Genomic DNA, 15,363 nt, shown 5'->3' with positions numbered 1-15,363 from the left:
CCGTTCCCGCCAGAGATGCTCAGAGGGCTCAAACAAACCTTGTGTGCACCGGGACCCAGGGATCCCACAGAGACTGAGACAGAATGGTGAGCGTCTCCTGTGGAGGACCGGGTCGGCAGTGGTCTGCCGCAGGGACAGGGGCTCTGGGTGTGGGTATGGCATAAGTCCTCTTGGAGGAAGTCGCCATTAACCCCACCATCGAACTGCCAGGACTCACACAGGACCGGGAAATACACTCTTGGAGGGCACAACAGAACCTTGTGTACCAGGACCCAGGAGAAAGGAGCAGTGACCCCACAGGAGACTTGTCTGTGGGTGTCGGGGAGCCTCCGGTGAAGGCATGAATCAGTGGTGGCCTGCTGCAGGGTTGAGGGCACGGACTTTAGCGGTGCATACATGGGATCTTTTGAGGGAGGTCGCCATTATCTTCATTACCTCCACCATAGTTTGGCCCAGGTAAATAGCAGGGAGGGAACACAGCTCCACCCATCAACAGAAAATTGGATTAAAGATTTACTGAGCAGGGCCCATCAGAACAAGATCCAGTTTCCCCCTCAGCCAGTCTATCCCATCAGAAAACTTCCATAAGCCTCTTATCCTTCTCCATCAGAGGGCAGACAGGCTGAAAACTACAATCACAGAAAACTAACCAAGCTAATCACATGGACCACAGCCTTGTCTAACTCAATGAAACTATGAGCCGTATTGGCCTGTGTAGGGCCACCCAAGATGGACAGGTCATGGTGGAGAGTTCTGACAAAACATGGTCCACTGGAGAAGGGAATGGCAAACCACTTCAGTATTCCTGCCTTAAGAACCGCATGAACAGTATGAAAAAGCAAAAAGATAGGACACTGAAAGATGAACTCCCCAGGTCAGTAGGTGCCCAATATGCTACTGGAGATCAGTGGAGAAGTAACTCCAGAAAGAATGAAGAGACGGAGACAAAGCAAAAACAACACCCAGTTGTGGATGTGACTGGTGATGGAAGCAAGGTCCGATGCTGTAAAGAGCAATATTGCATAGGAACCTGGAATGTTAGGTCCATGAATCAAGGCAAATTGGAAGTGGTCAAACAGGAGATGGCAAGAGTGAACTTGGACATTTTAGGAATCAATGAACTAAAATGGACTGGAATGGGTGAATTTAACTCAGATGACCATTATATCTACTACTGTGGGCAGGAATCCCTTAGAAGAAATGGAGTAGCCATCATAGTCAACAAGAGAGTCTGAAGTACAGTACTTGGAAAAACGACAGAGTGATCTCTGTTCGTTTCCACAGCTAACCATTCAATATCAGGGTAATCCAAGTCTATGCTTCAACCAGTAATGCTGAAGAAGCTGAAGTTGAATGGTTCTACAAAGACCTACAAGACCTTCTAGAATTAACACCCAAAAAAGATGTCCTTTTTATTATAGGGGACTGGAATGCAAAAGTAGGAAGTCAAGAAACACCTGGAGTAACAGGCAAATTTGGCCTTGGAGTACAGAATGAAGCAGGGCAAAGGCTAATAGAGTTCTGCCAAGAGAACGCACTGGTCATAGCAAACACTCTCTTCCAACAACACAAGAGAAGACCCTACACGTGGACATCACTAGGTAGCCAACACCGAAATCAGATTGATTATATTCTTTGCAGCCAAAGATGGAGAAGCTCTATACAGTCAGGAAAAACAAGACTGGGAGCTGACTGTGGCTCAGATCATGAACTCCTTATTGCCAAATTCAGACTTAAATTGAAGAACCACTAAACCATTCAGGTATGACATAAATCAAATCCCTTAGGACTATACAGTGGAAGTGAGAAATAGATTTAAGGGATTAGATCTGATAGACAGAGTGCCTGATGAAATATGGATGGAGGTTCATGACATTGTACAGGAGACAGTGATCAAGAACATCCCTAAGAAAAAGAAATGCAAAAAAGCAAAATGGCTGTCTGAGGAGGCCTTACAAATAGCTGTGAAAAGAAGAGAAGCCAAAAGCAAAGGAGAAAAGGAAAGATATACCCATTTGAATGCAGAGTTCCAAAGAATAGCAAGGAGAGATAAGAAAGCCTTCCTCAGAGATCAATGCGAAGAAATAGAGGAAAACAATAGAATGGGAAAGACTAGAGATCTCTTCAAGAAAATTAGAGATACCAAGGGAACATTTTATGCAAACATGGGCTTAATAAAGGACAGAAATGGTATGGACCTAACAGAAGCAGAAGATATTAAGAAGAGGTGGCAAGAATACACAGAACTGTACAAATAAGATCTTCACAACCCAGATGATTACGATGGTGTCATCACTCACCTAGAGCCAGACATCCTGGAAAGTGAAGTCAACTGGGCCTTAGGCAGCATCACTCTGAACAAAGCTAGTGGAGGTAATGGAATTCCAGTAGAGCTGTTTCAAATCCTAAAAGATGATGCTGTGAAAGTGCCACACTCAATATGCCAGCAAATTTGGAAAACTCAGCAGTGGCCACAGGACTGGAAAAGGTTAGTTTTCATTCCAATCCCAAAGAAAGGCAATGCCAAAGAATGCTCAAATTACCGCACAATTGCACTCATCTCACATGCTAGTAAAGTAAAGGCTCAAAATTCTCCAAGTCAGGCTTCAACAATACATGAACTGAGAACTTCCAGATGTTCAAACTGGTTTTAGAAAAAGCAGAGGAACCAGAGATCAAGTTGCTAACATCTGCTGGATCATCAAAAAAGCAACAGAGTTCCAGAAAAACATCTATTTCTGCTTTATTGACTATGCCAAAGCCTTTGTGTGGTTCACAATAAACTGTGGAAAATTCTGAAAGAGATGGGAATACCAGACCACCTGACCTGCCTCTTGAGAAACCTGTATGCAGGTCAGGAAGCAACATTTAGAACTGGACATGGAACCACAGACTTGTTCCAAATAGGAAAAGGAGTACGTCAAGGTTGTATATTGTTACCGTGCTTATTTAACTTACATGCAGAGTGCATCATGAGAAACGCTTGGCTGGATGAAGCACAAGCTGGAATCAAGATTGCTGGGAGAAATATCAATAACCTCAGATATGCAGATGACACCACCCTTATGGCAGAAAGTGAAGAAGAACTAAAGAATCTCTTGATGAAAGTGAAAGAGGAGAGTGAAAAAGTTGGCTTAAAACTCAGCATTCAGAAAAGTAAGATCATGGCATCTGGTCCCATCACTTCATGGCAGATAGATGGGGAAACAGTGGAAACAGTGACAGACTTTATATTGGGGGACTCCAAAATCACTGCAGATGGTGATTGCAGCTTACTCCTTAGAAGAAAAGTTATGACCAACCTAGACAGTATATAAAAAGCAGAGACATTATTTTGCCAACAAAGGTCTGTCTAGTTAAGGCTATGGTTTTTCCAGTAGTCATGTATGGATGTGAGAGTTTTACTACAAAGAAAGCTGAGTGCCAAAGAATTGATGTTTTGAACTGTGGTGTTGGAGAAGACTCTTGAGAGTCCCTTGGACTGCAAAGAGATCCAACCACTCCATCCTAAAGGAAATCAGTCCTGAATGTTCATTGGAATGACTGATGTTGAAGCTGAAGCTCCAATACTTTGGCCACCTGATGTGAAGAGCTGACTCATTTGACAAGACCCTGATGTTGGGAAAGATGGAAGGCAGGAGGAGAAGGGGAGTACAGAGGATGAGATGGTTGGATGGCATCACCAACTCAATGAACATGAGTTTGAGTCAACTCCAGGACTTGGTGATGGACGGGGAGGCCCGGCATGCTGCAGTCCATGGAGTCTCAAAGAGTCAGACACGACTCAATGACTGAACTGAACTGATAGGTATGAGTGAAGAAAGGACATGGGAATGGTATTGGGAGGCTAAAGTGGAGGTCCAGCGGAGAGGCAAGGTTGCGGGTTAGCAAGAGTTTTAACTTTTCAAGCCTACCTCACTTCCTTTTTTAAAAAATATTATTTGGCTGCATGACATGCAGAATCTTAAGCTTCGCCAACGAGGGATCAAGCCTGTACCCCTGCAGTTGAAGTGCAGAATTGTAACCTTTGGATTGCCAGGGAAGTCCAAATCCCTCTCACCTCCTATTAAATGTATTTATCCAAAAACATTGTTTTTGAAAGTTGACTTACCGTGAAGTCAACAAAACTTACATTCATTCAATGAGAAATGAAAGATGATTGAAATAGAAAAGAGTATGAGTAGAATTATCCTAGATATTACAGGAGAAAGATAATGACTGAAATCCAGTATAAAACGTAGCTCTGAGCTCCTCGAAGCCTAAGCAGGAAAGGAAATAGTATAGGTGTCGTGATTATTGAACCAAAAATAGCATGTGGACTTCCCTGGTGGTCCAGTGGTTGAGAAGTTGCCTGCCAGTACAGCGGGCAACAGGTTCAATCTCTGATCCTGGAAAATTCCATATACCATGGGGCAGCTAAGCCCACGTGCCAGTTAAGCCCACGTGCCATCACTACTGAGCCTGCGCACTTAGAGCCTGTGCACTGCACAAGAGACGCCACTGCAGTGAGAAACCCGGCACCACAACTAGAGACAGCACAGTCATAAATTTAAAAAAGTAAAAAGAAACTTGCTAGTTAGCAAGAGAAATAATGTTTTCCTTATAAATATTTAAAGTAGTTTGTTATAGAAGTAACAGTAACCTGGTTAGGTCCAGATTCTTGAAACCCAAACCTCAGATCTTGAGCTGATTGCATTAATCTATTTTTGGTAGTAGTCATGTAAGTATTTCAAAAACTAAAAATTTCAGAAATATTCAGAACTGAAACACCTATGTGGATTTCTTACTTGATACCTTGCTACAAAGGGGAAGTATAAGATAGTAGAAGAAGAAGAGAAATATAGACCAGGTAAGAAACTCAAATTTGACCCATGGGTACCGAGTAAACCCTTAATGTACTTTCTTGAGGACCTTACTATTTGCCTTTTTTTTTTCTTGCTGGCTTCTGTGGACATACTTCTTCATAGAAGGCATCCTTCCTGCCTTGTAAGTTGCATTGTCAAGGACAAAGAATGCCATACACAAAATGGCATTCTTATTTATCAGCTGTAGGCATTCCAGCCAGTAAAACCTACTTCTAGAATCAAGGACCTCAAAACCAGGATCATTTCTAATTATTTTAATAAAGTCATCCAGAGTTCCCAGTGAACAGTATGTGTGACTTCCCTGCCCAGAGTGCTTATTCTTCACACCTTCCTTCCTAGTCACGTCCTTGGTCAGCAGTGTCAGCTACACTTCCTACTGTCCTGGTAAAATGTTAGACCCAAAGGCACAGGAGGGTCCCAGTAGAGCCAGAGAAAGCAGTACAATAGAGAATAAGAAGTCAGATAAGTCCAGGTTGTTCGCACCCAAGACCTCAGCTCTTGAGATAACGGACATAATCCATTTTTGGTAGTAGGTCACATTGGTGTAGACTCCAGGAAAAGAAGTACCACATCCTATTCCCCAGCTTGACAATCCTATCAGGATCCATATACCATCAATTTGACATGCCAGAGGCCCTCCAGAATCACCCTGTGGAAGAGATAAAGGTCATGAGCACAGTGAAGAAGGGCCATGAAGCGGAGAGTGGTCATCAGGGGTGGAGGTTCCTAACCACGGAGCAGTGAAGCCCGTGGAGATATAAAGCTTGGAAGGGAGCCAGACCTCCTACCACCTGGGGGAGACACCAGAAACTTAGAATCATGGAATCTGAAATTGGCAGAAATCTTAGCAAAATATATGAGTGGTTTCAAAATACTTACCTGTGATTAAAAAGAAATAAAGATTTTGAGTTTTTCACTAAAGTTAAATTCATCGAGGGAACTCTCCTTATTTTTCTATTTTTAGGTCCTTTTTGCCATTTTTAGTGTTAAAGTAATTTTTCCCTATATAAAATGGTGGTGATAGTAGTTGATAGTCTCTCAGTCTTCCTGTTTTCTTGGTAACAGCTTTATTAAGCTGTAAATTGCATACTATATAATTCACTCATTTAAAGTGTACAGTTCAATCTGTATATTCACAGTGTTGTTCGACCATCACCACAACCCTTTTGTGTCACCCCCGAAAGAAACCTTATACACTTTAGCAGTCACCCTTCTCCTCCCATTCCTTCCAGCCCTAGGCCAACCAATTATCTACTTTCTTTCTCCATGGATTTGCATATTATGAACATTTTGCATAAAAGAAACCATATAAAATATGACTTTTTATGTCTCTCTTCGGGTTTCTCTGGTAGCTCAGACAGTAAAGCGTCTGTCTGCAATGCGGGAGACCTGGGTTTGATCCCTGGGTCGGGAAGATTCCCCTGGAGAAGGAAATGGCAACCCACTCCAGTACTCTTGCCTGGAAAATTCCATGGATGGAGGAGCCTGGTAGGCTACAGTCCATGGGGTCGCAAAGAATCAGACATGACTGAGCAATTTCAACTTCACTGGTTCATTCACTTAGCATAGTCTTTTCAAGGTTCATCCATGTTATAGTATGTGTATGTACTCCATTCCTTTTTTATGACTGAATAATATTCCATTATATTGATATACCTTGTTTTTGTTTATATAGTCATCAGTTGATGGACATTTTAGTTTTCACTTTTTGGCTACTATAAATACTGGTGCAGTGAATATCATGTACAAATTTTTATATGGATATATGTTTTCATTTTTCTTGGGTGTTTACTTTGTAGTGGAATTTCTAAATTATATGGTAAGTCTATACTTGTGTGTGTGTGTGTGTAAGTCTATACTTAACCTTTTGAGGTTTTCCAGAATGACTGTACCATTTACATTTTAACTACGTATATGAAGATTCCAATTCTTTGCCAACCCTTATTATTATCTATCTTGATTATAGTCATCCTAGTGAGTGTGAAGTTGTACGTCACTGTACACTGATTGATTTTTTTAATAATGAATATACAGATAGGAAATTTTGGCAGAGATGTAGAAGAATGTGTGCATGTGTATAAAAGAGAGAGGCAGGGAGGAAGTAAAACCCAAGTGGTGGTTTTAGAACTGAAAAATAAAATATCCGAAATAAAAATCTCACTAGATGAACCTAGCAGAAAAATGTAGATGGCAGGAGAAAGAAGCAATGATTTGGAATATAGGTTAATTTAAAGTATCAAATTTGACAAAACAGAAAAGGGTAAAAATTAGACAAAGAGTATTAGGGACTTGTGTGAAAATATCAAAAGGTATAATTTACAAACTTCCAGTTTTAACTAGAAGAAGAAAAGAAAGATATGAGGCAGAAAAATAGTTGAAGAAATCATGAATGAAAATTTCCCAAATTTTGATGAAAGGTAAAAGAATAGATTAGACAGCATATTAAAAAGCAGAGACATTACTTTGTCAACAAAGGTCCATCTAGTCAAGGCTATGGTTTTTCCAGTAGTCATGTATGGATGTGAGAGTTGTGGGCTATAAAGAAAGCTGAGCGCTCAAGAATTGATGCTTTTGAACTGTGGTGTTGGAGAAGACTCTTGAGAGTCCCTTGGACTTCAAGGAGAGCCAACCAGTTCATCCTAAAGAAAATCAGTCCTGGGTGTTCATTGGAAGGACTGATGCTGAAGCTGAAACTCCAGTATTTTGGCCACCTGATGTGAAGAGCTGACTCATTTGAAAAGACCCGGATGCTGGGAAAGATTGAGGGCAGGAGGAGAAGGGGAAGACAGAGGATGAGATGGTTAGATGGTATCACTGACTCAATGGACATGAGTTTGTATAAACTCCGGGAGTTGGTGATGGACAGGGAGGCTTGGCGTGCTGCAGTCCATGAGGTCGCAAAGAGTCAGACACAACTGATCAACTGAACTGAACTGAAAAGAATAGATTAAAACAACAACTCAGTGAATCCCAAATAGGATAAAGACAAAGAAAACCACACCTAGCATATGACATTCAAATTTCTAACAATCCAATATGAATGAAAATATATTGGATGAAGCCAGAGAACAGTACATCACACCCAATGGAGGAAGACACAAATGATTGTTGATTTTTCATCAGACAGTTATGATCAGGAGACAATGGAATGACACCTTTTAAGTGTGCAATGAAATGTTTTTGCCTTGAAAAAATTAAAAAGTTGGTATTTCTATGTTAACCTCTTAATATACTTATGAAAACATATGAGACTATGAAAACCCAAACACCAGTGGTTAGCATTACTCTAGATCAATAGTTGAAGAGATTAAATTAATAGATAAAGTTTAAGTGATTTATCCAGATGAAAACAAAGAATTTTTGTAAGAATGCTTGTCTCCTGATTCCCAATTCACTGTTGTTTACAGATGGGCAAACCTGGATCCAAATTAAGATGTCATGTTAAAATTAAAATTTTCAAGAGCAAACCCTAACCTGGCAGGTATCCTTCCCTTTGTTAAGATCACCGGCACACACCATGGATTCCTCGATGACTGGCTGTGCTTGCGGCAAGAAGGAGGCCAGTGGGTTGTAGATGTTTTCACATATCTGGTGTTCAATGATGGGTACTTCTGCTTCCTGGAGCGTGGTAGGGTTATCGGCATCTGTAGAGATAAATAGGAATGAAAGGAAAAGCAACCTGGAACAGTAGGGACAACATTCAGTCATGATATGCAGACATCTTGGAGTGGTAATCCAAAAGCAGAATACAGTCACTTTCTTATCATGTTGGCTAATGGAACAGTTTTGTGGCATAGTTAATCTAAAACAATAGATAATTCAAAATTCTGTGTGCAATTTTTTGATGTGCCACCTGGGGCATTCTTAAGGTTCTAGATAAAGAGAAATTCTGATATATTTTGATTAAGTAAAAATGTGAATATTCCAAAGTATTCAAAGAGTTGACAGAACACTTTGAAAACAGATTAAATAAGCACTAGACTCTTTTCAAACTTTAAATCAGACTTGTTAACCTCTGTTTCAGAGAGGTAATTATGTATTTAAATTGTTAGTATTAAAAAATAGTTAAATAAATATATATATAAATTGTTAGTATTTGTTCTTACCAGTATAGCTGGATTCTAGCCAAAATATGAGTTAATAATCATGTAAATAGGCAGACATTTTATTTGAAAACTTCTGGAGAGTGTCAGTTGGTTGCTCTGGTTTTGTAGACAGTCTTTGCTACAGCACTGAAGTGCCCAGAATATGAATGCCCTGAAGTGGGTACCAGAAGGTGACGTATAAAACACCCCCTTGTTGTGTGCACTCTCACCTCCTTCTCGCAGTTTTCCCCATCCAGTCACCCAGCAAGAGCCTGGAACTATCAACTGCTTTTTTTTGACATTGGACAAGCAAATGGGCAGGATGGAAGAACTGTAGGTGACTCTAGTGAACAACCGCAACAGGGCAATGTCTCCACTGGCATTATTGTATGTGGGATGGATGACCATTCGGCTCACATGATGTATCACGCCTTCACCTAGATTGTTGATGTCAATTGACCCCAGCCACACGGTGTATAAGAAAGGAATCCATGTCCTGAGGGGAAGAGAAAGAGAACAAAAGTGGACTGCACTTCTCTGCTTACAGCTGAGTCACAGCAAGCTGCCTCTGTGTGGCTGAGTCTTTGGGGAAGAAAGGATGGTAATAGACTTGGAGTTAACCAGGCTGCTTCCAGCTTGGCATAGGTTTTGTATGTATCCTCTTCTCCTACCCCACCTCCCTGACCACTCTTTCTTTTGTTGTCTACTGTTTCTGTGGTATCCTTTTTTATTCTAATGGCCAGAGTTTTGTTTTACAGTTTTTCTCTCGTTCTTTTAGTCACCTCTGCTGTTCTCCATTGTTTCAGCCATCACAAATATGCTTAGTAGTTATTGTTTTATTTTCAGTTTTGATTTCTGAGCACTAGACCTTTATTTCTGCATAAAAAATTAAAGCAAAATATAACCACCAAGTTTATATATGTGTGTGTGTGTGTCTGTGTGTTCATGTAATTTAAAATGTCAAGTAGTTTGATAAGATTTACAAAATAAATGAATGACAGACATTCTCTGCCCTACTGCCCTCAATTCTTGTTATCCAAAGGCAATCATTTTCAACTGTTATCTCTTTCTTCTAGCATTTTCCCTATATTTTTAAGAAACCCTATATATTGCCATTAATTTTTTTTCAATTTTAGAACATTGTATTCCTATGTACATGGTGAGGATTGAACCAACAATTACAGCCACTTCACCCACTTCCTTTCACCATCTTCCTAATCTATGATAACTTTTTGTCAGATTACTATTTAATATGTATGTTTTGTGACTATGAAGACATTCACCTCCTGGCCATATTTGGTACTGAAATTATATTTCTTATAAAACTTTTTGCTTCTTCTCGAGCTAATAATATGGTCTCACTTGTTTGCATTTTTAGTTTTCTATGTACCTGTCACTAACTCATCAGTTTTCCCCAACTGTCTGCCAGAAGTGTAAATCTCTCAAAATGTTGATAGTGTTAGGCATTCTGTCGATACTATACTCTTTTTTTTTTAAGGCCTCTGCCCTATAACTCCAGCCTTGGTACTTTTCTTTATGATTTTCTTGAGGACTCTCTCCTGTGCTGTATTCTGTTTTTTCGTTTTTTATTCTGTGTTTTCCTGTTTTCCCTCCTCCATTTTGGTGAAGCACATTCCACTATGGCTTCCTGAGAGATCACGCTTGAGAGCTGCTGCACAGAACTTTGCTGCTTTGTGTATCTGAGAATGTCTTATTTCTACCCCACACTTGTTGGATGGTTTGTAGGTATGGGCAGACTTCTAAGTTGGAATTCCCTCAGCATTTTGAAGTTATTACTTTATTTGAACTTTTTGTTATTGAAAGGTTTGGTTGTTTCATTCTTTATATATGTCATCTATTGTGGCACAACAAATTACCATAAAGCTTAGAGGCTGAAAACAGCAAACCTTTCACAGTTTCTGTTCGTCAGGAATCTGGTTCCTTCTGAGCAGGCTCTGCTGAAGGTGGTGTGCAGTGTCATCTCTAGACTCAACTCAGAGAGGGTCTGTCACGTCTTCATTAGCCGTTGGCCGGAGACATCAGTTATGTGGGCCTCTTTCTTCACGGCTGCTCACCACATGGTACCTTGCTTCTCTCACAGATTGTGTTTGTGACCCAAAACAGCTTGAGACAAAACCCCTGACTGGTGTTTAGGAGGTGATTTGGTGATAAGTAAGAAAAATTTCTAATATAGTGACCACTTTCATCATTCTTTTTTTTTTTTTCACCTCTGTGCCTTGTCCTGAGTCTAAGATGACCTAGGTTTCCTTCCACCTGCTTGTCTTGGAACTTGCCTTTGTCTGTTGGTTCATTCATGAATTCATTCAGTTATTTATTGAAAACCTACCTCTGTGTGTCCTAATCACCAGCTGGAACTTACATTTGTAAGCAGTGTGCTGCTGTGACTATCCACCTGTCATTGATGAGGGAGCCCCCACAGACGTGGAAGTTGGAGAACTTCAGGCTGACCTGCCAAGGCCAGCGCATGGCAGCAGCATCCTTGCCACCCACAACACGGCCTGAGTGTACAGGTCGTCCACACACTACAGAAAGAGGAGAGAGAAATGTGAAAGTCTGGTTGTCCTGTTCTTCTGATCCCCATCTTCTCATCATCTCCAAACTCCCATCCATTCCCAGGACCTGAGTCCTCCCTAGCCTCCATTCTCTGTCCTATTCCAGTTCTAAACCCAGCAGTCTTGGACCCAAGTGGAAACCACTCACCTGACTGGAGGGTTTTCTTTTGGAAAGAGGATAGGAAAGACCCTAAAACAAATACACTGTATCATTAATATATAACAACACACATATATAATATATAACAACACCTGTTATATATCCAGGTTTTCTGAATAGAAAGGCTTTCTGTGACTTCAATTTCTCAGATTGGTGTTAAAGGCCAAATTTTTATATCTACCTGCTAGTAAAATCTTGCTAATTACATACTTACGTGACTTTTTAGCAGCATGTATGGAACATAATTTAACTTTTACTTAACGATTCATCGTCTCCTTCAGGAATATCAAGTATGTGAGGTTGTAAATACATTCATGCCTTCAGATGTTTTTAAGGTGTATAAGCTGTTTACTTTTGTCCTGTTTTCTTCAACTGAACTAGCATTTTGCAGTATTTGTGTCTCTTTCTTTTTTGCTACCTATTATATTTTTGCTACCCTCAGCCAATCCTGCTTTTAAATCACCATGGGCTGGAAAAATAAATGAACAGTATAATTCCTGAAAGCAAGGATGGGCGCTTGTACTTTCAGTTCCATTTGCTTGAATTACTATTTTCCTTGATTTTTTTAGCCAAATCACTCATCTCGTCCAAGTCTTGGATCCAATAGCTTCTTCTTACAGAAACTTTCCTGATCCACCCTGTTTAAAATATAATGCCTCTCGGCACTCTAGAGGCCCCTTTCAGGTCACAGTATTTATTGCTTTCTAACCTGCCTTATAATTTACATATTTGCTACAGGCATTGACTGTAACCCCACCCCCCTCCCCGAGGGCAGGGGTCTTTGTGTTTACCAAGAGCCCTGATTTGTTTGGAGCCTGGCACAGAGGGTCCCCTCAGACTTTCTCAGGGCACACCCTTCAGAAGTCACGTCCCATGTGTGCAGTGTCCTAGTAGTCTATCTGGTAACTTCTTGAGCCAAAAAACCTCTGCCTCCCCCCACCTCCACCTCAGGGGCTCACCCAGCAGAAGGGACAGCAGGAAGGCAGAGCCCACAGGACCCATATTTCTCTCGTCAGCGTCAGCACTTCCTGCTCTCTGGACTCAGGCTCCCAGGGTGAGGCCAGCTGGGGAGAAGCCTCAGAAGAGGGCCAGGACCAGCCTCTCCTCCTGGTTGGATCCTCAGCTGCACCCGCCTCCTCCTCCTGGGTCCTCGCCCTGGCCAGGAGCTGAAGAGACCAGACGTGAGAAGTGCAGCTGTGGGACCCAGCAGAGGCGCTGGGCTCGAGGTGCCCCCTGCTGTCCAGGAGGACAAAGTGTCTGGGGCTTTTGCCTCTGCGGGTGGGGAAGGGTGAGCGGTGGGCACAGTTGCTGCTGCCCAGGGCAGGTTGGAGGGCTCGGAACCCTGTCTCTAGTAAGGAAATGGAAGAGCAGCGGGATTCTTCACAAGGAAGAATGAAAAAGAGGAAATTAACCCAACACCTGGCTAATTTTTTCTAATATTTTTGTGGGTTTTTTTTTTTTTTTTTCCCATCTTCCTTTACAGTGTTAGCCATAGAATGTATTGCAAGTTAGATTTTCTGGGAAATATACTGTAAGTCAGAGATTTGTGTGCAGGAAGTTTATTGGGAAGGAGTCTTAGGATCAACACCTTGTTGGGGGTGGGGAGGAATGGAAACAGGATTGGGCACAGGGAAGGTTGATGTGATGCATTGGCAACAGAGGCCTCAGCCAATCCCACAGGTTACTCTGGAGCTCAGATGGCCCTTCAAATACACCCTGAAATGAGACAGGAAGGCTGGATCCTTGAACTTCCAAAGGACTGAGTACAGGTTGCCTCCTGGAGGGGGCGTTACCTTGGGAGAAAGATGCCTCTGGAAGCAGCCTTGGAATGGACTTGCCTTTGAGCTGTCAGCAGCCAGCACTCCTGGTTGATAGGAAACTGAAAGCTTCAGTCCTGCCTCTGCCACAGAATTTTTCTCTGTGCCTCTCATGTTTCCTGTCCCCATCATTTATAGGTGCTAAGTGTGCGAAGGCAGAATTTAGTAGTGTTAAAGCATGTTGTTGCTCTCTTATATCTTTATAACTTTTATGAATTTTGAAAAAAAAAACCATAATAATTTTTAAAAATACCAGAAAGTGTAGCTGTTTTGGTAATTGTTATTCAGTTATAAACAACAGAGACTCACTTAAACTAGCTTAAACAGTGAGAGATTGTTTTAAAGATATTGTGTGGGCCAAAATGTATCTCCCCCCATCTATAGTTGTATAGTTGCAGTCCAAACCCCAAGTGCCTTCGAATGTGATAGTATTCTTAGATGGTGTCTCTACAAGAGGTAACTGAGGTTACAATGAGGTCACGTGTATGTGTGCTCAGCCACTCAGTCATGTCTGACTCTTCGCCAGCACATGGACTGTAGCCCGCCAGGCTCCTCTCTTCATGGGATTCACCAGGCAAGAATACTGGAGTGAGTTGCCATTTCCTTCTCCAAGGGATCCTCTTGACCCAGAGATCGAACACTCATTTCCTGCATTGGCAGGTGTATTCTTTACCACCAAGCACCTGGGAAGCCCAAAATGAGATCGTTGCGATAGGCCTTAACCCAGTGTGATGGTGTCCTTATAGGGAGAGGACGTTTGAATGCAGACACACACAGAGAGGGGAGAAGGCCCAGGAAACCTAGATCAGATTGTCCCTCTCGTCGCTCTGAAGGAACCCACCCTCTGACCTCTTAATCTCAGGCTTCTCACGTCTAAAACTGAGAAAACACTTTTCTGGTCTTGAAGGCCCCCTCTGTGGTACTTTGTGATGACAGCCTCAGCAGACCACTGCAGGTATCTGAGAACAGTGAGGAGAACAGAGTGAGAGGACCTCTGGGGCTGTGCTTGGACAGACGAGCCCAGAGCTGGAGACCAGGACTGGCGGGGGCTTTGAACCCATGGCGTCAGAGCTCAGGGCAGCTGTTCCAAATCCTCACCCTGGTCCTCTGCCGGCAGGATGGCCCAGCCACCTTGCATGTCTTTTCATTCTGTCCCACTGTAAACTACTCAAGTTTTTTCTTATTTTCAGTTCAAGTTCCAAAGAATTTGAACAGATGATCTTTTCTTACCAGACCATAGGTTCATGGCTCTGGACTCTACATGTCTTTGTAGTACAGTGCCCTTGCGTCTGTGCCCTCGTGCGTGATGAGCATGCAGGGATATGGCCAGCTCAGCCACAGGGACTGTTGTGGTGGGAAAGTGCCACACGTGCTGTGTCTCAGGACAGTAAGGTGTTTACCTCTTGCAACACGTTTTTCAGATTTTAAAAGTGGACACTTCAAAAAAAATTAATCCTTTCTCTGTTTGTTTACCTACTGCCATGACTGTAAATTGTAACCTAATTGATGTTTTGCAAATCTAGCTGTCTTCGTGATTGCTTGAGGGGTTGGGATCCTGATTTAACACATCAGCTCTAAGAAAACATTCTGAAACTATCAAGGAAATTTGATCATTAACTGGGTATTAGATGGTATGACAGCATACTAAAAAGCAGAGGCATTACTTTGCCAACAAAGGTCCATCTAGTCAAGGTTATGGTTTTTCCAGTGGTCATATATGGATGTGAGAGTTGGACTGTAAAGAAAGCTGAGCGCCGAAGAATTGATGCTTTTGAACTAGTTTTGGAGAAGACTCTTGAGAGTCCCTTGGACTGCAAGGAGAGCCAACCACTCCATCCTAAAGGAGATCAGTCCTGGGTGTTC

General features: G+C 41.9%; 2 protein-coding genes across 5 annotated transcripts in view; one reads left to right on the top strand and one right to left on the bottom strand.

Annotated features, from left to right (window-relative positions):
• Positions 1-15,363, top strand: part of SH3D19 (SH3 domain containing 19) — a 196,659-nt gene that overhangs the window by 28,536 nt on the left and 152,760 nt on the right. The gene's annotated exons all lie outside the window — the stretch shown is intronic.
• On the bottom strand, positions 5,105-12,819 carry LOC122694197 (serine protease 48-like). The gene is given in 7 exon segments (XM_043902601.1): positions 5,105-5,355; positions 5,357-5,514; positions 8,340-8,509; positions 9,181-9,446; positions 11,331-11,493; positions 11,672-11,713; positions 12,643-12,819. Coding segments are annotated over 7 exon segments (972 nt in total). The 5' UTR covers positions 12,686-12,819; the 3' UTR covers positions 5,105-5,225.

Source organism: Cervus elaphus, chromosome 5 (genome assembly GCF_910594005.1).
Source record: "Cervus elaphus chromosome 5, mCerEla1.1, whole genome shotgun sequence".
NCBI lineage: Eukaryota > Metazoa > Chordata > Mammalia > Artiodactyla > Cervidae > Cervus > Cervus elaphus.
This window is presented reverse-complemented; position numbering and strand designations above follow the sequence as displayed.